The sequence below is a fragment of the Phyllosticta citriasiana genome (assembly GCF_038021145.1).
Source record: "Phyllosticta citriasiana strain CBS 120426 chromosome Unknown IWZ02scaffold_18, whole genome shotgun sequence".
Classification (NCBI taxonomy): Eukaryota; Fungi; Ascomycota; class Dothideomycetes; order Botryosphaeriales; family Phyllostictaceae; genus Phyllosticta; species Phyllosticta citriasiana.
In genome coordinates this window covers 524,481-548,118 of record NW_027117295.1, presented here as the reverse complement: position 1 = coordinate 548,118, position 23,638 = coordinate 524,481, and the positions used below count along the sequence as shown (strand labels likewise).

General features: G+C 55.2%; 11 protein-coding genes across 11 annotated transcripts; 4 read left to right on the top strand and 7 right to left on the bottom strand.

The window, feature by feature from the left end:
* Positions 1–19: 19 nt before the first annotated feature.
* On the top strand, positions 20–3,011 carry IWZ02DRAFT_113681 (secretion pathway protein Sls2/Rcy1). The gene is made up of 2 exons (XM_066761400.1): positions 20–2,520; positions 2,570–3,011. The coding sequence occupies exons 1-2, from the start codon at positions 230–232 to the stop codon at positions 2,838–2,840; spliced, it is 2,562 nt and encodes an 853-aa protein (XP_066618327.1). The 5' UTR covers positions 20–229; the 3' UTR covers positions 2,841–3,011.
* A 428-nt stretch (positions 3,012–3,439) lies between these two features.
* On the top strand, positions 3,440–4,413 carry IWZ02DRAFT_386142 (uncharacterized protein; the record flags this gene model as incomplete). The annotated part of the gene is made up of 3 exons (XM_066765447.1): positions 3,440–3,592; positions 3,652–4,125; positions 4,177–4,413. 3 exons carry the CDS (start codon positions 3,440–3,442, stop codon positions 4,411–4,413), a joined length of 864 nt encoding a protein of 287 aa, XP_066618326.1.
* Positions 4,414–6,144: 1,731 nt separating this feature from the next.
* On the bottom strand, positions 6,145–8,282 carry IWZ02DRAFT_464182 (uncharacterized protein). The gene is made up of 3 exons (XM_066768386.1): positions 7,912–8,282; positions 7,635–7,862; positions 6,145–7,581 (listed from the first exon to the last, which is right to left on the bottom strand). The coding sequence occupies exons 1-3, from the start codon at positions 8,195–8,197 to the stop codon at positions 6,521–6,523; spliced, it is 1,575 nt and encodes a 524-aa protein (XP_066618325.1). The 5' UTR covers positions 8,198–8,282; the 3' UTR covers positions 6,145–6,520.
* A 223-nt stretch (positions 8,283–8,505) lies between these two features.
* On the top strand, positions 8,506–9,245 carry IWZ02DRAFT_472259 (tropomyosin; the record flags this gene model as incomplete). Its single annotated transcript, XM_066768938.1, has 3 exons — positions 8,506–8,523; positions 8,642–8,946; positions 9,083–9,245. 3 exons carry the CDS (start codon positions 8,506–8,508, stop codon positions 9,243–9,245), a joined length of 486 nt encoding a protein of 161 aa, XP_066618324.1.
* Positions 9,246–9,449: 204 nt separating this feature from the next.
* IWZ02DRAFT_113572 (nucleolar protein 12-domain-containing protein) lies at positions 9,450–10,682 on the bottom strand. The gene is made up of 2 exons (XM_066761398.1): positions 10,223–10,682; positions 9,450–10,110 (listed from the first exon to the last, which is right to left on the bottom strand). Exons 1-2 carry the CDS (start codon positions 10,397–10,399, stop codon positions 9,571–9,573), a joined length of 717 nt encoding a protein of 238 aa, XP_066618323.1. The 5' UTR covers positions 10,400–10,682; the 3' UTR covers positions 9,450–9,570.
* Positions 10,683–11,037: 355 nt separating this feature from the next.
* On the bottom strand, positions 11,038–12,341 carry IWZ02DRAFT_386105 (acetylornithine deacetylase; the record flags this gene model as incomplete). Its single annotated transcript, XM_066765446.1, has 2 exons — positions 11,038–11,928; positions 11,982–12,341. 2 exons carry the CDS (start codon positions 12,339–12,341, stop codon positions 11,038–11,040), a joined length of 1,251 nt encoding a protein of 416 aa, XP_066618322.1.
* A 124-nt stretch (positions 12,342–12,465) lies between these two features.
* On the bottom strand, positions 12,466–13,662 carry IWZ02DRAFT_113536 (transmembrane adaptor Erv26). Its single transcript, XM_066761396.1, has 4 exons — positions 13,487–13,662; positions 13,197–13,430; positions 12,731–13,126; positions 12,466–12,589 (listed from the first exon to the last, which is right to left on the bottom strand). Exons 1-3 carry the CDS (start codon positions 13,554–13,556, stop codon positions 12,732–12,734), a joined length of 699 nt encoding a protein of 232 aa, XP_066618321.1. The 5' UTR covers positions 13,557–13,662; the 3' UTR covers positions 12,466–12,589; position 12,731.
* A 24-nt stretch (positions 13,663–13,686) lies between these two features.
* IWZ02DRAFT_427557 (putative methyltransferase) lies at positions 13,687–14,755 on the top strand. The gene is made up of 2 exons (XM_066765921.1): positions 13,687–13,864; positions 13,913–14,755. Exons 1-2 carry the CDS (start codon positions 13,842–13,844, stop codon positions 14,718–14,720), a joined length of 831 nt encoding a protein of 276 aa, XP_066618320.1. The 5' UTR covers positions 13,687–13,841; the 3' UTR covers positions 14,721–14,755.
* A 131-nt stretch (positions 14,756–14,886) lies between these two features.
* IWZ02DRAFT_494655 (isocitrate dehydrogenase subunit 1 mitochondrial precursor) lies at positions 14,887–16,189 on the bottom strand (the record flags this gene model as incomplete). The annotated part of the gene is made up of 4 exons (XM_066770046.1): positions 14,887–14,971; positions 15,019–15,745; positions 15,801–16,086; positions 16,157–16,189. 4 exons carry the CDS (start codon positions 16,187–16,189, stop codon positions 14,887–14,889), a joined length of 1,131 nt encoding a protein of 376 aa, XP_066618319.1.
* A 2,399-nt stretch (positions 16,190–18,588) lies between these two features.
* Positions 18,589–19,849, bottom strand: IWZ02DRAFT_113552 (uncharacterized protein). Its single transcript, XM_066761397.1, has one exon. The coding sequence runs from the start codon at positions 19,539–19,541 to the stop codon at positions 18,882–18,884; it is 660 nt and encodes a 219-aa protein (XP_066618318.1). The 5' UTR covers positions 19,542–19,849; the 3' UTR covers positions 18,589–18,881.
* Positions 19,850–20,127: 278 nt separating this feature from the next.
* IWZ02DRAFT_427551 (uncharacterized protein) lies at positions 20,128–23,402 on the bottom strand (the record flags this gene model as incomplete). The annotated part of the gene is made up of 2 exons (XM_066765920.1): positions 21,794–23,402; positions 20,128–21,571 (listed from the first exon to the last, which is right to left on the bottom strand). Exons 1-2 carry the CDS (start codon positions 23,299–23,301, stop codon positions 20,128–20,130), a joined length of 2,952 nt encoding a protein of 983 aa, XP_066618317.1. The 5' UTR covers positions 23,302–23,402.
* Between the last annotated feature and the right edge of the window lie 236 nt (positions 23,403–23,638).

Sequence of the window (23,638 nt, the reverse complement as noted above, 5' to 3'; positions counted from 1 at the left end):
GTCTTCCTTCAAGCGACAGTCTGCCGTGGGCGCGTCACGGCAGGACGTCCTGACATCATTGCGCTCAACGCAAATTGTCAGCCAGAAGCCGGTGCTTCCTGCAGGTGCGAAATGAATCGCAGAACTAGTTGCCATCCGCACAATCCTAATAGACATAGAACTCATCGCCACCATCTTGGACTACCTCCCCGTCCCCGACCTGCTCCGCTTCGCCCGCGCCTCGAGACGCATGCGGGAAATGGTCTATGATGACTCGCGATGGATACTGCGACTCAAGAGCATGGGCTGCTGGAATGATGTCGAGGCAAGACAACGGTTCGAAGAAAGCATGCGGAGAAAGCTCGAGTCCCAGCGCGCACGCGAGGCAGAGCACAGGAAAAGCACGGGGGCCGCGGTCAATGGCAGCGTAAACGGCCTTGCAGGAGGCGGCGGCGGCAACGCCACGCTATTCGACGCTGGTTACGAGGAGGCAAAGATGCGAGCATCGCAAGAATCGACCTCTCGACCAAGAGCTGGAACAGTCAACAGCGGATTCGGCGAGATTGACAACGCGGCCACAAATTACAGAGACCCGCAGGTTGCGCTCACCGTCTTCGAGAAGGCTCGTTCTATCCGAGGACGCGCCCGCCAGGAGTACGGCAGGATATACAGTGCTTTGGCGCCGTACTATTTCGACTTGGCCAGGTCGAGGAGCCACATGGATCCCATACTGTTCCGCGTGTACCGAGATCCTCTGCTACAGGCAAAAATGCTGGCGCAGCTCAAGACGTTTGCCAGGAGTGACTTTGCACAAGGGTGTTTTGGTAGAGAGGAGAAGCTGGATACGATGATGGGCATCTTCGAGAATGCGGCACTCCGCGAATTCGAGCAAGGATACCACTCGCAGGATATTGAAGGACGCATGAAGAAATATGCCCACGTGCTGATTACCCTCAACGGTGGAGCGGCCGCGCTCGACACTTTTATTCATAACCATGCCCTAATGTTGGACAAGGAGAAGCTCGGGGACCCCTTGCAGTGCCTGGACGGTGGTCTGTCGGACAAGATTTCCCTCAAGCCGGCGCAGGAGTTTTTCAAGAGATTGGCCGTAGGGCTCAATGAGCAGGCTATCGTTATTGACAAGGTCTTTCCCCCGTCAGTTAATGTCATGACGCCATTCCTGGAGAGGATCGGAGAAGACGTGATATCTGAATACATAAACCCGATCCTAGACGAAGCCCATGAACGAAACATAGAGTCCTATCTCAAAGCCGTGACTGGTCTTTTCGAACAGTGCCTGCGCTTCGCAGCCTCGCTCGAGTCTCCCAAGGTCAACGAGCCGACATTCAAGGAAGACGTACATCGGACCATAGTTCACTGCTTCGAGCAGCACATTGACCTTTATCTGCAAGATGAGTTGGACTACTTCAGAAACTCTGCCACGGCCCAAGTCGAGGCTTGGGAAAGACGCCTGCTTGACGAAGAAGCCTCTGCGGTATCGTTCTTCATGTCCAACGTCAACAGGACCGCGGCCAAGAAGGACTTTATGACGTCGTTCAAGAAGGTCATCATGATGCCTGTCAACGTCATTCCGTTCGGCGCCGCCAGTAAACCGGCGGAGAAACCAGCATCTGGAGACAACCTCGGAGTCGATACGCCGTCCAGGTCGTCTACGCCCAATCCGACAGATGGCTCGAATAGCCCCCGGCCCGATGCGCCCACGTCAGAGCTGGCCGCCAAGGCGGCAATCATGAACTCGCGGCTTGAAGGCATCAAGTCGCTGTTCAGCATCGAAGTGGCCCTCAACCTTGTCCACCTCGCCAAGGCCAGTATTGAGAGAGCCGCACTTCTGGTCCGCATGGGTGGTCATTCAGGAGAAGAGGCAAAAGAGCAGTGCGAGGCCATTTTTGTTTCGCTGTTGGAAATTCTCGGCAAGAGACACATCAAAGTAGGCTTTGACAAGGCCATCGAGCATCTCTCAAAATACAACCCCCGCGAGATTGGCGGGCACACACGGGAGGGCGTGCAACCTCTTCTCACTTTCCTCGAGCTCGTCAACGTGGGAGACTTGATCCAGCAGATGGTCGACGTCTTTTACTCGCAAGAATTGATTGCGACCAAGCTGGCCGACAACGACGACTTTGTTAGCCCGGCAGTCAAGGAGAAGAAGCGTTTCGAGCAGATGCTCGATGAGCGCGTTGCGGCGGGGCTTAACAAGGGCATCAACGCGTTGATGGACGAGGTCGAATACATTTGCGGAACAACGCAGCAACCGTCAGACTTCAATCCAGACGGACACGCGGCGGGCATGGCGAAGGCTGCTGGGACCCGGGCGTCGCAAATTGCGGACGTTGGGCCCACGCAGACGGCCAGGCAGATCATCGACATGGTATCTTCACACATCAACATGCTGGTGGGTAGCACAGACAAGAACATGCTCGAGGTTTTCAACCAGGAGGTGGGGTTGAGGCTCTTCACGGCGCTTTGCAAGCACATCAAGCGGCAGCGGATTAGCACCGAGGGGGCGATGAAGCTGATCAGGTGAGAGGAGATGATTCCGTGTATTGGTTGGAAACTGACTCGAAGGCAGTGACATGAACGCATACCACCAGTACATTATGACCTTGCGGAATAAGTCGCTGGCGCAGTACTTTACAGCGCTCAGGGAATTGTCCCAGATTTACTTGATATCGGCAGACGATGCAAAGGAGATTGCCACGGTGATTACGGATGGGGACAGATATCACGGCATCTTTAGGACGGAGGAGGTGTACGAGTTTGCGGAGCGGCGAGCGGACTGGTTCACGGTCAAGAGGGACGTGGAGAGGGCCATGTACGGAATTGGATGTTTGGTCATGTAATAAGTAGTAGCAGCATAGCGACGGGGCGTTTGGAGGATTTATTCGTGTTTCTGCAGGAACCAAAATGGGCTGGCTGGGTTATCCAGTGCAGGTTGTCTCAGGTGGCGCTTAGTCATTCGGATCGGCAGCATCCCGTCACCTCACGATGCGAACATGAAGCTTCCCTCTTCCGAATCCACCACCAAACGGTAACTGAGGTCGGACGTTCTGCAAACGCTCTCTGTTCTTGAGGCTTGGCCCTCTTCGATTCAAGATCCTCCCCGTCGCTTCTCGTGCCTTGTCAAGCTTGTCCCCGTCACAAACAACGTCGCTACCGCCCTGCTCGTCCACTACATACCCTACTCTACCCTACCTGTAGACGGCAACCCTCCCACACTTCCCGCGCCGTGTCGCCCTCCGACGCCGCCTCCGACCGTGTCCTTCTGCCCGGCACCCCGCGACTCTCGCTGCGAAGCTCTGCTGGAGCTTTGCGACCCTCCTTTCCTCTGCCCGGTGCACGGTGAAGCACCGATCCAGGACCGTCCGTCCTTATTGCTTCTTCCCCGCAGCCATGTCTTGTACGTGGCATGCCGCATCAATTGACCTGGCCGCATCCTAACATGGCCGCAGCACCGCTACCACCCGACCTTCAAAAGACCTACTCGGTCATCATCGATGACATTCTGGCCGCGAGTGACCTGAACACGGTTTCGGCAAAGCGCATTCGCAAGGGTCTCCAGGCGCGCGTTGACCACGACATCAACCCCCGCAAGGTAAGTTTTGGTTGCAACTCTACGCCATCCCGACCCGGACTGATGCCGTCTTCACTTAGGATGCCATTACCAACCTCATCATGGAGCGCTTCGACAAGGCAAACTCGGAGCGCAACGGCGTCGAGCCCGACGAGCCGCCTGCTCCCGCCGCGCCAGACACCAACGGCGTGACCGAGACCACCGAGACCAACGGGTCCGGCTCGTCCAGCCCCAGGAAGAAGCGCAGCGACCCCACGCCCGACGGCGAAGAAGAGTCCGAGCTTTCGGATCCCGCGTCGACGCCGCCCAAGAAGAAGCACAAGAAGAGCATGTCTGTCGAGGACGATGCGGCTTTTGCAGCCAGACTGCAGGCCGAGGAGAATGGCCGTGCAAGATCCACGCGTGGCGGAGGCGCTTCCAAGAAGAAGGCTCCGGTCAAGAAGAAGGGTGAGACGCGCAAGAAGAAGAGCAAGACCAAGGTCAACTCGGACGACGACAGCGAGCTTGGCAGCGGCAGCGACAAGAAGGAAGTCAAGCGGTCCGGTGGTTTCCACGTAAGTCACCTTGTTACTGTCAACGTCCGTCCTCTGCTGACTTGGGACCAGAAACCCATGGCCCTCTCAACGCCCCTGTCAGAACTCTTGGGCGAAACCCAGCTTTCTCGCCCGCAGACTGTGAAGAAGATTTGGGCCTACGTCAAGGAACGGGACCTGCAAGATCCTAGCGACAAGCGCCAGATTCGATGCGACGATGCGATGCGGGCCGTCTTCAAGCAAGACCGCGTGCACATGTTTACCATGAACAAGATTCTTAACCAGAATCTGTACGCGCTTGACGAGTGACGGACTGCCTACCCGCTCATCCCACTTCGATGCACCGCCGCTTTCATTCTCGTCCAAAAAGTTACACGCTACATACGAGGCATTGACCAAGGCGGCCGCTTACAGACGCCGCCGCCGCATGAAGACTACACGAAAACCGGACAACAAAATACACTGCATTTGAATCATAAACCCTATTATCGACGACTCCCGGACTGGAGCCTAGGTCTTTTTCCTTTTGATACTCAAAGCATGGCGATTGGCACGGGTCAGGAGTTTTTCTTTATCCTTTTTTCCCTCTCTCTCTCCCCCACAAACGTTTGCTACTGCTCTTTGCTTACTTGGCTCGTGGTTTGGTCTAAAGCGTGCGAGCAAGTCAAAGTCAGCCGCTGGGGGGCTTTGCTCTTTCTTCTCTTTCTGGTACGGCTCTAAGCACTAGGAACTGCTTCCAATTGGATCGTCCATCAATCCACCCACCTTCTCAATCGTCAAATTGTCTGGTAGTCGGAGGAGGAGCAGGTCGGGGAACGCGGCGGCAAGAGCAAGGGCAGCAGGTAGAATGCACACAACAACACACAGACTCTCTCACACAATCTTGGCCCAATACCTGTTTCTACTGCTACTACTACCACTACTACTACTACTACTACTACTACTACTACTACTACTACTGCGGGACCTTCGTCTTGGTTTACTTTGGTACATTTTCGGGTTTGGAAGGGAACTATGTTGGATGGATCTACTACGGTGTTGTTGTCTTTGGTCGTTTCTTGATCGCTCAATTCGGTTCTGTTCGGTTCCTCAAGGGTCTCTCTGATCTATCTATTTACAAGGGTTCCTCTTAGAAGCCTACATAGGTACTTACCTACCTACCTACCTACCTTTCTGTCTGCCTATTGCCATGGTGCTGCGCCTTTTCGTTTCAATGATTACTCACTGCTGTCTACACTTCTCATTTGTCCTATCTTCTCGATTCGTCGACAAGGGTAGCAACTAGCTATTTCTAATCTGTCTGTGTCTGGCTGGGTGGTTGGCTTTGTTGATGGATCAATCAACAAATCAATCGATATGTGGGTTTGTGGGTTTGCTCGGTGTTTGCGGTTTGTCGGCTTTTGGATAATACGGATGTTTTGTCTTGCTTTGTATCGTCTCTCGTCTTGTTGTGTAGTTTGTCGATTGGCTTGTTGTGGTTGGTTGGGTCGAACGGGCGGGCAGGCGGGCAGGTAGGTCTGCAGCGAGGCGGGCGCTGTCGTTTGTGTTGTCGTGCCTGCCGACCAACAACCCAACCAAACGAATAAACAGACAGACAGACAGACACATACAAACGCATGTCCTTGCTTTGATTAGCCTGCCTGCTTGTCTGCTTGATCAATTACTTGCTTCCTTTGCTTTACCTTGATGCTGCAGCTGTGTGTTTCCTTTGCGTATGCGTGCGCCATCTTGCGTTCTGCGCTTCTTTTTAGCTTGCTCCTTGCTTGCTTGTATGCTTTTGATTCGGGAAGATTACTTCCAGCTGTTGATGTTGCCGTTGTTATTGCGTCTGTAACCGAGAGAGCGAAAGATTCCAGTAGATAGAGAGACTGAGAAGAGAATGAAGAGAGACCGTGTGGAGAGAACGGACAGTGTGGGAAAGACAGACAGAAAATAAACACAGTCGACTTACGAATATTATCCAGTTGCCTCAGGTTGTCTCATGCAACCAGTCGATGTCTCAATGCAAGTTATCAACTTCACGGCTCAGAATGTGCACAGTGAGAAAAAAGACCGATTCGAAACTATGCAGCCAACGAGCTAGCCAGCAGCCTCCACGGGCCAATAGTTTACCGTCTCATCTAAGCAAAGAAACAACACCCAATCCCAAAAGACGCCGGACGACTTGTGAGTCTTGTCCTTCCATCCCATGTCTTCCTTCCTTGCGGTTGACAATACCGAAACACCTGATGAACGGACGAATGAATGACGAAACAGGCATCAAAGGCGTCAAAACGTATGGAAGAATGATGATGACAGTGGGAAACAGGCATCAAAGGCGTCAAAACGTATGGAAGAATGATGATGACAGTGGAGAACAGCCAGGGCTGAGCAATGGAGACAAACGAATGGGGCCCTTGCTTCTCTCTGAAGAAAATCAGAGTTCCAGCAGCTCAGCTGGAACCTCAAACTTGAACTCTTCCTCGTCGCCAATCTCCAAGTCGCCCAAAGACTCGCCTCTGAGGCCCCGGCTGAACCAGTCGTTGCTTTCCTCCAGCTCGCGGTCTCCCTGTCTCGCTGCTTGCAGCCGCATGGCACTGAGGAGCTCGACTTCCTCTTCCAAGTCGTCATCGTCTCCCGGCTCTCTGTTTTCCTGGTCGACGCCTGACTCGTCCACCTGTGCAGCGTTGGAACCAACACGCGAGTATCCGGAACGCGAGCGCGCAACATGTGGAGCTGTGGAGCGTCCACGTGCTGTGCTAGTTGTGTTGCTACGGCTCCGGACGTCCGAAGTCATTGTACTGGGCTGGCTCCCAGCGCGGTTGTGTGTCGAGGTAGAAACGCCGAGGGGCTTGCGGACTGAGGGTGCCAGGGCGCGGCCTTTGCCATAGCCAAGCGTGTTCCGCGAGAGAGCGGCGGCAGCCTGGTGGCGCGCAGGGGGGTTGGAAGTGGTAGTAGAAGATGAAGACGAGGTGGCGGGTCTCTTCTGGGTTGTAGAGGAAATGTTGGAGAGAGCAGAGCGGGAGCGGGCGTTGGCTGCACGCATCGAGGCAGTCGAGTTGTCGGTCGAGGACAGTGCTGAAGCAGCGTTGCGAGAGGTGAGATTTGCGGGCTTAGATGCGGCGAGGGCGCTCTGTGGACGGGTTCTGGGGGCAGTGCGGACGCCCCCCGTTGCTTTGACGCCGCCAGTTGCAGTTGCAGGACGGGAAGATGATTTCGGCTTGGGATCCTCAGCCTCGGAGATTGGAGGAAAACCGAATGCTTCCCTTTCTTGTGGAGTAAGAGGTCCGAGAGTCTTTTCAATCGACTTGGCCATGAGAATCTCATCTCGTGCGTCTTGTTTGGCCTTTTGTGCCGCGTCCCGCTTGTCTGAAAGATGCACGCCATCATCATCGACGGGATCATAGTAAGTTTCCCAAATTCCGCGCATCAGGTTCTTTCCCTCGAACATGGGATACTTCATATCGGATGGCCAGTCTTCGGGGTCATCACGAAGGGCTGCTTCTGGTTAGCATCGCTATCGTTCTTTGGGCGAGAAAGCGACAACATACGGACAGCTGGCGGTGGCATGTACTCTACATCCCGCTCTTCATGTTGAGAAGTGTGCGCCTGTGGAGATGCTTGATGGACCTTGACCTTGGAGCGCTGGAGTCGCGGGGCGCTGTTTTTGGCTCCAGTCTTTGCCGAACCGGGTTCAACCGTCTTAGGAGCAGGGGTGACAAAGGCTTTGGCTCTCGCGTTGGTCGTCTTCATGCCCAGGGGCGCACGATTCCGAGGACCTAGACTCTAGGTCAGCATCCGGCCCAAAATGCGGGCTGTGGGACGAACCAGCAGGTGTAACAAAGGCGCTGTTGTCGGCTGGAGCACCCGGCTTCTTTCCCGTGGGGACCAGCTGGTTTTCGCCCCCTTTGCCTCCAGTCTTGAGCAAATTCTTGCCGGCTTTTGTGGCGCCATTTTCGTCATTCAATGGCACCTTGAAGGGCGTCTTGGGAGCCTTGTTGGCGGGCGTCTTTGCGCCGGCGAAGCCCTTGATTCCTTGGTTCAGAGGTTTGGCGGCGGCCGCATGGTGATGGGAGGCGGCGAGGTTTTCCTGATCTTGATGGGCAGCGAGCATGGTGGGTGGTGATGCGAAAGTGGCATGGATGGAGTGGTTGGGTTTTTGTTTACAAGAGGTGGGCGCGGTTGCGACGGAGACGGACTGGAGCAGGGATTGGCACGGCGGGCACGGGCGGCAGCTGCAGCCCCTGTCGCGCTCCAACACTCACTCACTCAGCTCCAGGTCACCGCCAACGGCTGCCTTTTGACATCTCTCATCACTCTTCCACATCGCCGTCTGCTCCCACGCGACAACTCCACCTCAATTCTAACCCCCGTCTCCATCTCTCCAGCTTCGCATCTTACTCCCAATCCACACAGCCCGCCATGGACGCCATCAAGAAGGTGAGCCCCTCAACTACCCCTCCAGAGTCCCTGTCGTCACGTCGCCTTTGCTCGACGCCACCGCAACCATCATCCGACCCCGCGCCTGCAGCCCTGTGCTAATGCATCCCTCTGCCAGCGCATGAACGCCCTCCGCATCGAGGCCGACGAGTCCGCTGCCAAGGTTGAGGAGCTCGCCGCCGACAAGAAGCGCCTGGAGCAGGAGAACCTGGCCAAGGAGCAAGAAATCACATCCCTCACCCACAAGAACCAGCTGCTGGAGGCCGAGGTGGAGAAGCTTGAGACGGGCCTCAAGGACGCCAAGTCTCTGGCTGAGGAGAGCACCCAGGCCGGCACCCACAACGAGTCGCTCACCCGGAGGCTGCAGCTGCTCGAGGAGGAAGCCGAGGAGGCGGATAAGAACCTGCGCGAGGTCAACGAAAAGTATGTCACTTTTCTCCCCATGAACCGTTTCTATTTCCCGTGCGTCGCTTCGAGTCGTTTCGGAAACGGCCCGCCGCTGTTCAAACCATCCACTCCGCTCTTGTTTGAAACATGGCTGACAGTCGTCCCTCTCCAGGCTCCGCCAGACCGACGTGCGGGCAGGTCACTACGAGCGCAAGGTGCAGGCCCTCGAGGCCGAGCGGGACCAGTGGGAGGCCAAGTACGAGGAGATGGCCAAGAAGTACGCCGACACCAAGAAGGAGCTGGACGACTTTGTCAACGAGATTGGCAACATCTAAGCCTTTGGGCTCCGCCAAGTTGTTTCCTTCTCTCCCTTTCATCCAGGCTTCCATGGTTGGCAAAGTGCTGTTCTTTCCGGTAGGACATTGCAGGCGTGCGCGGTACCGGTACATGGCTACGAACGGGGTGCTGGCCCTGACATTTCCTGTTGGTAGTTGCTCCTCGATGACATGGCAACCTTCTGCCCCCTGAGTTATTGGTCTCTGGGCACTGACTGTGATGTACATTTTTTTGGCTCGTGAATGAGGTCATAAGGGGTAGCTGATCGTCCAATCAGGGGGTGTCCATTGTGAATGATTGCAGAGCACGACGCTACGGAAATGGCTATTTTCTCCGCGCCTTGAACTTTTCGCCCTGGGCCCTCTTCTTCGCCTTGACCTTTGACTGCGTCACCTTCCTATCGGCCTTTGACTCGTACCGAAACTTTTTCTTCTTCTTCTTCGGCTTGTCCGACTTGGGCTTCTCCTTGGTCCACACCCTCTTGCCGTCTTTTGTCTTCCCCGCTGCCGTTTCCTTTTCCTCATCGCTCGCCTCTTGGTCCTCACCCTCCCCATCGTCTGATTCCTCGTCGTCGTCGTCATCATCACTGCCCGGCGCCTTGCGCTTGGTGAAGCCCTCACGCCCCACGTCGACCGTCTCGACCGTCACCGTCGTGTACTTGTCCTCGTCGACGTACTCGTCTTCGCGATCGACGACGCCGTCGTCAGCGTCTTCTTGTATGCCGCTCCACTCCGCGTCCTCGCTCTCTTCGCCGTCTTCGTCTTCATCAGAGGAAGAGGAAGCCATATCCGGGTTCATCTGCCGCATGGCCGTCTTGACTTCGGAAATGTGCCGCTCGAGGTCCTCTTTGCGCTGTTTGCGCAGCTACAGTTCGACAACGTAGACGTTAGCATACCGTGTATACAATTATGAGAGATGCGTTGACCGCAGCTCGCACCACTCGCGGCCTGGAAATGAATGGCTACAAACAACGCACCTCGGCCCTCTGCTCCCTCTTCTCGGCTTTTTCGCGCGCCGCCGCAGCCTCCTGCGCTGCCTTGACGCGCGCTGCTTTGCGCTTCGAGAAACCCGTCAGCCACTCGGCGCGCGCCGCCTCGTCGAACGTGATTTCTTCCGGCCGCGACACGCGCTGGCGTTTGTTTGAGGGCGGCATGTTTTTCCTTTCCTTCCTTTCCGAATGTAGGTTGGTTGGATGGGAGGAGCACGAAGAGATTGACTGGCGCAACCTAGTCGCTCTATGTCGTCGTGTGGTGGGCGAGCTGTGCTGCTGCTGTTGGGTGTGTCGTGAGGCGCTGCTGGCTGGCTGGCTGGCTGGCGGTCGATGCGGTCGAGGAGTGGCAACGGTCTAGCGCAAAAGGCTTGATTCTGGGCAGTACTCTGTTCAAAACTGTCGAAAACGGCCAGGTGGCGCGCGGAATGCTTGCAGCTTGAATCTGAATCGTCGAGGGGAAAGGTGCATGCACTAGAGGAAAAATCCAGGGTCCGCGAGTCAGCCGCTTTTGCGGTTGGGCGGAGCTTGACTCGATGATCTGTTTGGTAGATGGTCTTCAACAACACAAAATACTTTTTGACGAATAGGCACTGGGCTGGACTGAGTTCGATGAGGTATTTATTTTCAGTGATACTCTCCAAGGCATAGACATAGAGACGTAAAATTTTTATCATAAAACACCGAGACGCCAGCTAACTCCGACAGACGCCTGTGTGATATCAAGTCCCACTGACTTCAATTCAAAATACTCAAACGCCGACAAAAGATCCCTCGTCAATCTGGCCCTTCCATATCAATACTCATTTCTCGCGCCAGTATGAAGCCAGAACCAATTTCTGGTAGTCAATCACGGCCTTCTCCAAGTCCCACACGCTGACAGACTCATTGTCCGAGTGCGCAACGTGAATGCTTCCCGGTCCATAGAGATATCTCTTGTGGTCACCTTTCAAGAAGTGGATGTCGGTGCCGTAGTTGACCGGGATGCACTCGAAGCCTTGGATGCCGCAGTTGGCGTCAACAGGACCGTAGCCGTCAGATCCAAAGTCGATTTCAAGGCGGCCGCCCTTTTCCTCAACTGCGTTGACAAACGGCGCGAGTGCAGCAGTGATGATGGCCTTGACGTCCTCGGGTGTGCCCGCAGCCAACCTGCCAGAAATGAAGGCCGTCGCGTTCTTTGCCACAACGTTGTGAGCGACACCGCCGTTGATGGTGCCAATGTTGAGCGTCGTGTTGCCGTACTTGTCGCTCCACGGGAGATGCAAGCCCTTGACTTCGCCAGCTTCCAAGGCCATCAACTTCGCCAGGGCAGCCACAAGGACATTGTTGGCGGACATTCCCAGCCACGGGTAACCGCTGTGTGCCTCCTTGCCGGTCACCTTGAGCTCGAAACCAAAGCTCCCCTTGTGGCCGCTGGCAAGCTTGTTCTCGGTAGGCTCTCCAAAGATGACAGCACTGTAGTTGCCGGGGTTCAAGTCGGATTCGGAAAAGTAGCGCATGCCGTCGCCGCCGGTCTCTTCGCCAACGACGAAGAGGAGCGAAATGTCGTCCTCGTTGATCGGGTTGTCCTTCTTCCCGAGAAGATCCATGGCTGCGATGATTTGGGCGGCGATAGCCCCTTTGGCGTCGACACTGCCGCGGCCATAAACAATACCATCCTGAGCATCGAAGGAGTACGGGATGAAGGGCGGGACCTGTTCGAGTTTAGCAAGTGATACGTCGGATAGGGAAGCCAAGTTCCACCTACAGTGTCGTAGTGAGTGCTCAGTAGGATCCTAGTGTACTTGAAATTACCTGGCCACGCAAGAATATTGAATCTGTCGTTACGTGGGTTATGGCATCCGACCCTCTGGGTCTCGACATTCCATCCAGCTTCGCGAAGATAAGAAACAAGCCACCATCCGAGGCCGTACTCGTAGTACGTCAGAGATGGGATCTTGATCATCTCCCTGTGGAGGGTGAGGAGCTCGTGCAGAGCTGGCAGTGGCAGCAAGTGATCTGGTTCATTGTGCTCAGACACTTGGAAAGTGTTTGGAAACGCGATCTGCGCCGCTGAAACGACGGCAGCGAAGAGAGAAACGGCCGCGGCAAGCAAACTGGAGCGCATGGTGATCGTTGGAGGAGGAATGACACCGTCTTCGACGAACGAACTGAAGGGCAGATGTTCAGAGCAGTAACTGAAATTGGGACGGAGGGGTCGGAAATCATTGAGTTTCCCTGAGGCGGTTGAAAAGCGTAAATGACGAAAGTGGGATGCGCGTCGAGAGCGGAAGCGTCCCGCCCCGCCGCCAAGCCAATCGGTCCCACCCCAAGTCTGGAACTGGCATGCATTCGGGACCAGATGCTGGAGGAGGCCTTTTGAATTCCAAATCGACCCTGCATTAGCTATAATCTTATGCAGAAACGCGACCATGAGCTCCACAGCCTGACCAATAAATGGAGAGTAGCTAAATTTCAAAAACGTACATTGCGCAGGAGCTCGAGACTTTTCCATACCTCAGAACCGCTTTGACCTGTCTCCCATCCACACACCCAACGCTTCTCCGCTTTCTTCGACATAGTTCCTGACGCCATCGACAAGCGCCTTTGCCATTCCTACATTTGCGGGCCCCTTTGCCCTGCCCAGTTCCTGACCTGGCGAGGCAAAGCTGCTCCCTTCCCCTGTTGCATATTCGCTGCCCATGCTCGGTAGGACGTTCTCGCCGGCGCTCAGGGATACGAAGAGCGAAAATGGCACCAGCCAGACGCAAAGTCCAAAGTACGAGGCGATTTCGGTGAAGCTGGGCATGTCGCTATCGTTCATTGTGTTGTAGTACGAGTAGTAGTCTTTCTTGCGGGGAGGAGGGGCGGAGAAGTGGCGGAACCAAAAGTAGTGATTGACAATGACGAGAACTGGTTTGTAGGGGTCAATGCCTGAACCAAAGGAATGGCGCATCAAAAGAGGAAGGGGAATGGCGCATACCGCAGGACAGAATGAACAACGGGTCCGAGAGCTTTACAATGGGAAAGCGCCTAAGGTTCTGAGCGTAGATGACATGCGACAGCACGCTCAACAAGCTCAAGCTAAAGGGGAACTTGTCGACTAGCCATAGCAGCAGCTGAATTGAGATGACGGCGTAAATCATGCGCGTAAGGAGCTTCTTGGCGAAGACGGTGTGTTCCTCGACGAGCTCGGAAAGGTAGTACAGTCCAGAGGCTGCGACGCGTGTTAGCTGACGCGCGGTCGGTTTGCGGAGATTCCTGGGGCGGTACCGATGGCCAAGGTGAGGAATCCAAAGCCCAGGACTACCCCAAGGTAGCCCACGAGTGGCAATATCCACATGATTGATTGCTGAAGGCCGTGTTGGAAAGGAGGAGGGAGAGTTGGAAAGAGGTGCCGTGGCCTTCACTGTCGGAAGCGAGTCTGACGTCGCAAGCGGAAGCCGCCGCACCGAGTCAGTGCACTATCTTATCCACACTTTGCGAATCAGTCCAACGCCAAACTTTTGGGGCTCCAGCATCGCTCCGCACTTGTCTCTCCACGCTTCTCAGACCTCTTGCTCTATCGCAATTGAATCGCCTCTCCTGCCGCATTGCGCACAAGTCGGCCAAGTCGCCAACCGTCAACATGTCGCGCCCCGAAGATATTCTGTAAGACTTCCGCTGCGCATTTCGATAGACCATTCTGACCGTCACAAGCCCGCCAGACCTCTTCTACAATGATCTCGAGTCCAAGAAATACACCACGTCGTCACGTATCCAAAACATCCAGGCCAAAATGACGACCCGCGCCCTCGAGCTGCTAGACCTCAAACACCCGTCCCTCATTCTCGACGTTGGCTGCGGCTCCGGCCTCTCTGGACAAATCCTCTCCGCCGTAGACCCCGACGACGGCGGCCCGCACACGTGGATCGGCATGGACATTTCGGGCAGCATGCTTGGCGTGGCGCTGGAGCGCGAAGTCGAAGGCGACCTCTTTCTCGCAGATGCAGGCCAGGGCATTCCGTTCAGAGCGGGCACCTTTGACGCGGCAATCAGCATCAGTGCGGTGCAATGGCTGTGCAACGCGGAGAGCGCAGAGGAGACTGCTCAGGGAAGGCTGTCCCGATTCTTCAACGGCTTGTATGCTAGTTTGCGCAGAGGTGGCCGCGCCGTGTGCCAATTCTACCCCAAAAATGACCAGCAGAAGAAGATGATTGCCGAGGCTGCCATGAAGGCAGGTTTCGGCGCTGGTCTACTCGAAGACGACCCCGGCACCAAGAGCGTCAAGGTATACCTCGTCCTGACAGTCGGTGGTGGTGAGCTCGAGGGTGACATTACTGGCGTGGTCAAGGGCATGAGCAACGTCGACGTTGTCGAAATGAGAAAGAGGCAACAAAAGAAGGCGGAGTCGAAAAAGGGCAGCAAGGCTTGGATTTTGAAGAAAAAGGACCAGATGGAGCGCAAAGGAAAGGTCGTCAAAGCTACCTCCAAATACACGGGCAGGAGAAGAAAGACTGCATTTTAGACCAACTATACCCGAGTGCATTGTATGGCGTTGGGACTGGCGCAGGGAATAATGGGATTGATATCATACGCAAAGAAAGCAAGCTATTTACGGCTCTAAGTACAACCTTTCCAAAAGCCCGCCATGCCGAACTTCTAGTTTTGTCTATCGGGTCAATTGCACGTGCTTATTGCTTGTCCATCTTGTCCAGGATGGCGCGCGTGTACTCTTGCGAAGAGGCGTTGCCGCCCATGTCGTGCGTCCTCGTCTTGCTGTCGGGCTGTTAGCATGTTCTCTGTATGTTCGAAAAGTTACTTACCCCTCGGCGATGACATCGTAGACGGCCTTGGAGATGCGGTTGGCGTGGTCGTCAAGACCAAGGTGCCTCAGGAGCATGGAACCGGACAGAATCATGGCAGTGGGGTTGGCCTGGTCCTTGCCCTTGATGTCGAGACCGACGTGACGGCAACCAGGCTCGAAGACAGCGACCTCGCGGCCCATGTTGCAGCCAGGGACGATACCGGGACCTCCGACGAGACCGGCGCCAATGTTGGACAGGATACCGCCGTACAAGTTGGGCATGACCATGACGTCGAACTGCTGGGGCTTGGCAACGCACTGCATCGAGGCGTTGTCGACAATCATGTCGTTGGTCTCAAGGGTGGGGTAGTCTTCGGCGACCTTCTTAAAGGTGTTGCGGAAAAGACCGTCGGCAAGCTTCATGATGTTGGCCTTGTGGATGACGGTGACCTTCTTCCTGTTGTTGGCCAATGCAAAGGCAAAGGCAAACTTGGCAATGCGCTCAGACTTGGCCCTGGTGATGATCTTGAGCGACTCGACGACGCCGGGGACGGACTGGTGCTCAAGGCCAGAGTACTCGCCCTCGGTGTTCTCACGGATGATGCAGAGGTCAACATTCTTGTGGCGGGTGTCGTAGCCGGGAATGTTCTTGATCAGGACAATCGAGGCGTAAATATCAAGCTCCTGGCGCAGGGCGACGTTGAAAGACTGGTGGCCGGAGCGCTCGACGGGAGTGTGGAGGATACCTAGAGCAAGGTGTCTGAGCGTTTGCTTGTTCCGTTCGACCGTGGGGGCGCATACCCTTGAGACCCAGCTTGTTGCGCTTCAGCGAGGCAATCGACTCCCTGAAGAGCTCCTCGGTCTGCTTGTTGCCGGAGTCCATGCCGCTCACATCGACCTGCTCCCACTCAATGGGCACATTGTCGGCCTTGAAGATCTGCTTGACCGACTCGGAGACCTCGGCACCAACACCGTCACCGGGAATCAGGGTGACAGTGTACTTGCCGCCGAACTTGGTGGGCTTGAAGATGTCGGACTGGACGGTAGCAAAGGTGCGCGTGGCCGGCGTAGCACCCCGCAGGAGGGTCTGAAGAAAGGCTGCGCGTCAGCATTTGGTTGGCGAATGGGGCGCAAGCGCAGCATAATGGCAGACTGACCTGGGCCGTCCGGTGAGAGCTCCGAGCCAGCATTTTGAGATGGTATAGGGCGGGAGGTAAAAAGGTGCTGGAGTGATTGATGCGGCGGAGATTGATAGCAGGTTTGAAGGTGTGCAAAAGCTGGGCAGCCAAGCGCATGTCCCGGGACGCTTTCGGCCACCACTCGGCAACTGATCGCGGCCACGCGGATTGCTCGCCGCCCGACCGAGCCGCATTCTTCAGTACTCCTGTCCATCACTGCTGTCAAGATTTTTTTCCCAGTTGATTGTTTTTTTCGTTTGCCCAATTTTCTTGTAATCTTGGAGTTTCGAGATTGAGACGTCGCTTCTCCGTCCTCGGCGCGATGACGTCCTTTGTCCGGTGCGACTCATTCAACGCCATCGCCATCACTTTGCATTCATTCAACCGACCATCCTCTCGACTAGCAGGAGAACCGGGTGAGCGGTAGTCAAGCTGTCGGTTGGAACGCTAGTGGATTCCTCCGTCGTCCGCCAAACCTTGAATGCACTCCATCTCTGGACCAAACATGTTCCGAACAATCCACGAGAATATCACCTGTCGGCCTGAAAACTCAACAACTGGGGATCCCGACGATAAATGCAGAGTCGCTCAAGTCTTGCCTGCAGTGTCTCTTGACAAGAAAGTGATGACATATTCAAGACGTCCAAAATTTATCCAACGGATGCCGAGCACAGGGGCATGTGTTATGTTTCCTTGAATTTTGTGTCCGTTTTTTCTCTGGCTAGCAGAAAGCCATGTCCTTGGCTTACTACAAAAAATCATCGCACGGAGAGTGTTGAAAGAGCTGCGAGCGGGTGGTATTCAACCTAACCACCAGCCATCGGATGAAGAAGGGGTAGTCAAGGTCGAGAGAGGAGCAAAAGACATGGAATCAAGCACTCACGTCTTCCAGCGTGATTCTGACATGAACAGCCGTCTACGCCTCACCACCCGCGCACATGGATATGTCAGGCTCTATCAACAGGACCGGCACAGAGAGAGACTCGACGTCTTGTCGTAGCCTTCAAGACGAGCCACTCTGCTTGACCGGAAAGTCTGAAAATGCGCACAGATTACCTACATTCAAGCATGCAGGCTGCTTTAGATTTCTGGCTTCAGAGCATGCAAGAGCCCACTGAATTGGGACTGTTCAGGTTTGCATCACTTCCATGTTTCTTTTAAACACAATCTTCCCTTTCGTTTTAGTCCATCCTCTTCACCGTGGCATTGATGCCTGGCTTTTGGACAAAAACTTTCCCTATTGCGTCAAATACTTTCCGCTCCCCATCAAAGACTTGTGCCCAGATTGAAGTTCCTGGGCTCCTTGTGATGGGACTCGTGTTGACATTTCGACGTGCCAGTTCACTGCCTCTTGCAACCTTGGCCCCCTTTCTCCTTTGGCCACGTGCATTCTCTGCACCACGCGAGTAAATACTGATAATCTTTTCTTCAATGTCCTATGAATTTCTTGTAGAGCTGAAATGCTCAGCACGTACCTACCTGCTCCCCGGCCAAGTCAACCAAACCAAGCTAGCTTCCCGTGGCAAATGTCTTCTGAAAGTCCTTAAGTCTGTCCTGGATCACATACTCCACATATTCACCCTGGGAGCATCGGGCTTCGTCAGATTATACCACGCATGTCCATCTCTCAGCCACAGACACGCCACTCCTTCCCGCAAGATGCCACCCAATCAGCTCGTCTTTCAAACGCAAAGTTCACGACCCGAATCAGACAGACAGCTTGGGCATGAAAATATGCATTCTCTATCTTCCTTTTGGTTGCCAAAGCCCTATGCTATGGCCAGTGCATCCCTACCTCCACAGATAAGTGCGCACAGTACTGCTCTCTGAAAATAAAAAAGAGGCGGAAAGGGAAGTCCAGATAGTAACAGAGGCAGCGCTGCTATACACCGATACCGACAGACCTCATCAGGCGCCTCAGCACAAGGCACGCAGCAGCGAGGAGCGCCGAATAAACCCCCAAGCTGCTCCGCGCTCCCTCTACCCATCTCTTCATCCATCCATCCATCCATCCATCCATCCATCCATCCATCCATCCATCCATCCATCCATCCATCCATCCATCCATCCACCCATCCATCCATCCACACCAGAAATGACCGATATCACTTGTCCCCATCGTCTCGTTCCTTCCCTCCTCCCCATCCACGAATCACCTCTCCACTACCCAACTCCTCTAGCCCAACCGGTTTCCAGACGCGCGGGCGACTCATCTCGCCACACTGTCTGCCCTACTCACTCGCACGCACGCACGCACGCATTCATGCATTGATTGCCCAGGCGCCTTCCCAACCACAGACGCGCAGACGAGGCGAGACGACGGCGCTGCCGAACCAACAAGGCGCGCGAGATGGCCAACCGGTAAATGACGTGCGGGCGGTGTGGATTATTTTTGGCGATTGGTTTGCCTGGTGGCCTGGCCTTGGAGGCTCGCTGGCTGGGTGCCTGCCGACCTACCCACGCACCTTAGGTCGGTTTGGGTTGGTCATTTCACCTACGTATGTAGGGCGAGCCAGGTGTCGTCATTCAGGGCGCGCAACGGCCGGCACGACTGGATTGACGGATGGACGTATGATTGGCTGGTCATGTCGTCTTGCAAACATTGCGTGCGTGCAAGGAGCGAGCAAGCGGAGATGGCGTTGACGATGCTGAATGTGGGTTGTGGGCTGGCTATGGGTGGGCTGTGGAGACGATGACGGTCGAGTTAAGAATAAACCGACTGGGAGGCCGCGCTGGCTGCTGGCTGCTGGCTGCTGGCGATGTGCATGCATACATTTAGGTGCCTAGCCAGCCGCACGTACGTAGATGTGTGGATGGATGGATGGATGGACAGACGTTGGTTGCATGGGGCTGCGTCGCGCTGCGCGTATATACATACATACATACATACATACACACACGCATGCACGCATGCGTAGATGCGTGCAGAAAAAGTGTGGAGCACCGGTCGGCGCTCATTGAGATGTGGGGAAGTGGGGATGTTGAGGTCGTGGTGTTGAGTGGTGGCGGGTAAGCCAAGGTGGGCATCATGCATACAGACCAGACTCGCGTCAGTGGCTGTGCAATGCAGTGATGCTGAAAATAAAACGGAAGAGTTTCGTTCGTTCGTCCTTCGTATGTGTCTTTCAATGATATCTGGACGCCAATGGGCGGGCGATCCGATTCGTGAGGCCCTATTCATTGCATATGTGTGTCTGGGTCTGTTTGTTGAGGTGTCAGGGAGCGAGTGAGCCAGGAGTGTGGTTGGCGATACTGGCTGTGTCAATGAATAGTAGAGGACAATGTCGGGGCTGTCAGTGTGGCTGGGATGACCGATGACAGGGTAGACAGCGATCTCTTTGGATGCAGCTCGACGAGAACGCATAATGTTCCGAATTGGTTCTTTTCTATTTCGTTCGCCTCTATACTCACTGATTCACTAGATTGGATAGACTAGTCGGCATGCAGGCGGGCTGATGGAATGATGATTCCTGGGTAGGAGTCAAACGAGCCCGTGACAGAATTTCGACGAGAATCAGTGGATGGAAAGGTATGGGTGTGGAAGAGATCCTTCGGCCAATCGGTAGTTCTCTCAAGTAAGCGCCTTGCAAATAGACAATTGACGGTATGCTGAGCAGATGGGTCAAAATACAGTGACAGGAAGCAGCAGTCAAGGAAAACTGCAGCGGTGCTCAATGTTAAGAAATATATTACGTACGGGAAAAGCGCATTCGTTGCATCAAGTCGGCAAGATGCCTAGATACATAGGTACATGAGACGGCCGACACGACAGGCAGATGAGCCACCAAGTCGTGAGTGAAAAAAGAGCAAAGCTAAAGGGTGTGTTCCGATGCATGATGCCACGAGAGAAGACAAATACCGTTACAGAAAAAATCGACGACACGCCTACCCACGCCCAAGCCAGTCTATATGCGTGCCCTGCCGCCCCGAAAGATTGAAGATTGACAGACTCAAATCATCTTGCGCTCACCAAGTTCGCCATGCTTTTCATTCAACGGGCCATCTTTCTCGCTTGGCGCAGCCGTTGTCGCCGCTGTCGTGGCCTCAGTGGCGGCTACAACAGCCGACTCTTCAACGCCGAGGTAGTCCTTGGCGAAGGGGAAGAGGGTAGCACGGCGTGGCGGCGGCTTCTCGACGGCCTCCTCCCAGACGTGGATCGTAATGTCGCGGCCGAGAATCTCAATGGCGGGCGTGATGATGGGGAGCGAGAGAAAGATCCACGCGTACGACGTCAGGCCCGTGACGAGCATCATGAGCCAGTAGGGCAGCGACAGCTTGGCCAGCTCGTACAGCACCCAGCTGCCCCAGCTCCAGAAAATGAAGCCGTGGATCAGGTAAATGGTGAAGATGTGCGGAAACACCCACACCAGCAGCTTGAACGAGAGCATCTTTTGGACGACGGTGCTGAGCTCCACAATTGCCTGCATGCCTACGGCAAAGAGCAACATGTTGAAGCGCGGCTCGTAGTAGTTGGGGTACCCGCCACGCTCCGTCTCGCCGAGAGGCTTGCCCGTCTCTTGGTCAGGGTGAATCTCGTTTTCGTGCGTCGAAAAGTTCCACGAGAACCACTGCGGCAGCAAGTTCATGAGGAAACCGGCGCAGGTCATCATGACGCAGAAGCTGATGAGAGGATAGTAAACGGCCGGGCGGGGGTAGAGCCATTTTCTCCACTTGTACGTTATGTCCAGATCCGTGAGCATGAGGCCGAGCCAGAAAAAGGTGCCCCAATTGCGCGCATACCAGTTGTTGACAACACAAAAGAGGTAGTAGCCAAAGCGCTTCCATGGAGTCTTGATTTCGCGGACCAAGACGGCACCGAGCAAGACAACCCACGAACCTTGTAGCTGGACGGCAATGGTCCACAGCACACCGGTGCAGTAGTTGTACGTGAGTTGTGGGACGGCGTTGGGGATCAGGTAAATAAGTTCCAATACCTCGCTGATAAAGTGGCCCGGGTCAGGGAATTTGGAGACGTAGGCCCACGTCGACCATGAGATGGAGGGGACGTATTCCAGGTACTTGGTGGCGCCCACATCGATCCAAAAGTACTCAAACAGGACCATGGCAGTTACGGGAATCAAAAGACGAGGAGTGCGTTTGACGGCTCGTTCCGCGATGACATCCAGTTTGCCCTCGCGAAAGTAGCGAGCAGACAAGAATCGAGTCGAGGTAGTGAAGAAGACGCCGAGCCACATCTGGTTCATGATGAATGGAGAAATGAGCTTTTGCGCCCATAGTTCACTCTTGTAGTGCTGAGGAGCACCGGGGATGACGACAGCTGGGACATAGGTCAAGTGAAAGTGAATGAGGGTGACGAAGAGGGAGCAGAGGGCGACCAGACCAGCCAGATAGTCGACACGCTGCTTCTTTGCGGTGGGAATCTTGTCGACCTTGCTGTCAGTTGTGGCATTTTGCGTTGCACGAAGAGGGTGCTCCTTCTGCTCTTTCTCTTGAAATTCCCTAATTTTGGCCTCGCCAAACAACCTTTCTCTGCTTTTGGGCGACCATGGCTGCGCGATTGGGGACTTGGGCAAAGAGGAGAATGGGCTGAGGGGAGTCTTGGGGACGAGGGTTTGGGCCGAGTCGCGAGCAGACCCCGACAGCGCATAGTCGGACATGAGGGCCGAATTGGTGTAGACGACCGGGTTCCTGATGGAGGATGCCCCGGATTCGGGCGCGCCATGCAGTGTCTGCGTCGAGGGTGTGCCATGCAACGTGTGCGTCGACGAGACTGGACTGATGACATCCTCGTCGTACCTGCCAATGTTTTCTGTGCTTGTGTATCGTGGCATGTACTCTGTGCTCTGGTAGCGCGGCAGTGGAGTCGAGGGACCAGAGGATCCGTACGGAGTGAGATCAGGTCTGCGAGGCATTCCCTCTGCCATTCTCCTTTCGGGCGTCGACGGCCTAGTCTGGTGAGGGGTCACGCCGCTCGAAGCCACAAAGCTGCCCTCGGTCGACTGGTATGGAGGGACCGGCGACGAGGTGCGATCGGTCTCGGAGCCAGAGTCGCTCTTGGGTTGGCTTGCGCCATGGCCGTGACCCGACTGCTTCTTGCTCCCAATCTTGAGCAAAAAGGCGTGAATCAGGAGCAATGTTGAGAAGCAGACACAAATGACGGAGATGTAGATGGGTGCAGTCAACAGACCTCCCTTAGCTTCGTGGTGCTTGTACTTGAGGGTGGAGTTGGTCGAGTAGTTTGAAATGAGACGGAGACTCATGTCATCGACAGAGCAAGCATCTTGGACGGTGCAACGCTGGTCGAATTCCTCGCGCTGCTCAGTAGTCATTACCGAGCTGTTGAAAAAGGCACGGAACCAGCCAACATTGGCCACTGAGCGCCAGTTCGGCGGGCCCTCCATGGTGTAGGTGTTGCCCGTGGACCAATGACGAAAGTACAAGGGAGCAGGAGTGATGGGAAGCTTGCCATCTTCCTTTTTGGTCGCATTGCGGCTGTTGTTGCCAGCAACCCACCAGCGAATCTCCTTTTCGGTCCAATCCATGCGCAACTCCATGTAGTCGTAGGGCCACACGGTGCCATTGGTGACGGAGCTGTTGGCGAGGACCGTGTAGTTGATGCCGAGGGAGCGGTCAGGCCATTCTGCCTCCATGAGGGTGTTTACCCAGGCGTCCGAGTACGAGTCGGTGTTCATCATGTTCATTTCGAGAGACTCGGTCTCGTTGAAGAGGACGCGCATGGTCATGGAGCTTCCGCCCATGCCCGACTGAGGGCCGCGAATGTAGGAGCGGAAGGTGCCATGAAGAATGTCGCGACGTTTTGACCTGATGCTCGCACCATTGACGAGATGCTGGCTGGTGGAGGGGTCGCAGTAGAGCTCGAGAGAGGTGCCATTGGCGACGACATTGTCTGCAGAGGCGCCCTGGCGGTACTTGCTATTCCAACTCTTTTCGACCTTGTGCTCAAAGTCCTCAACGACGAATTCGCTCAAATCAGAAGTCTCGTTGAAGTACTGAATCAGAGACTCGGTGAAGAGGTTGCCGGTGGAATCATCGTAGAAGCCGCAAGAGCAGTCGGAAGATGCTGCGGCGGAGAGGTGGGAGAAGGACAGGGCCAGCACGAGGGCAGCTCCAGCCAGGGAGGGGAGCTTTTTTGGGAGCAACATGGTGAAAAAGAGCGAACGAACGACTGGGAAGAGACGAAAAGGCGAGGACTCGCCGGCCCTTTGGAGTACAAAAAGCGGGCAGCGGCGAGGTTGCGAATGCTGGCGAGATGGAATGATGGAAAAAGAGCATTGCAGCATTTCAAGCCCTGGGATGCCCTGGCCTGGCCTGGCCTGCCCTGCCATGCCCTGCCATGCCCTGCCCCGGTCCCTGCATGTGCATACGGCGGGTTGGCTTGTCAGGTCCGGATGGAGGGGAGAGGGAGGGGGGGAGGGGAGGTGAGGTGGAGCAGGCAGGGGGGCAATGAAGGTGTCGTCGTCGGGTTCCACAGCAGCGGAG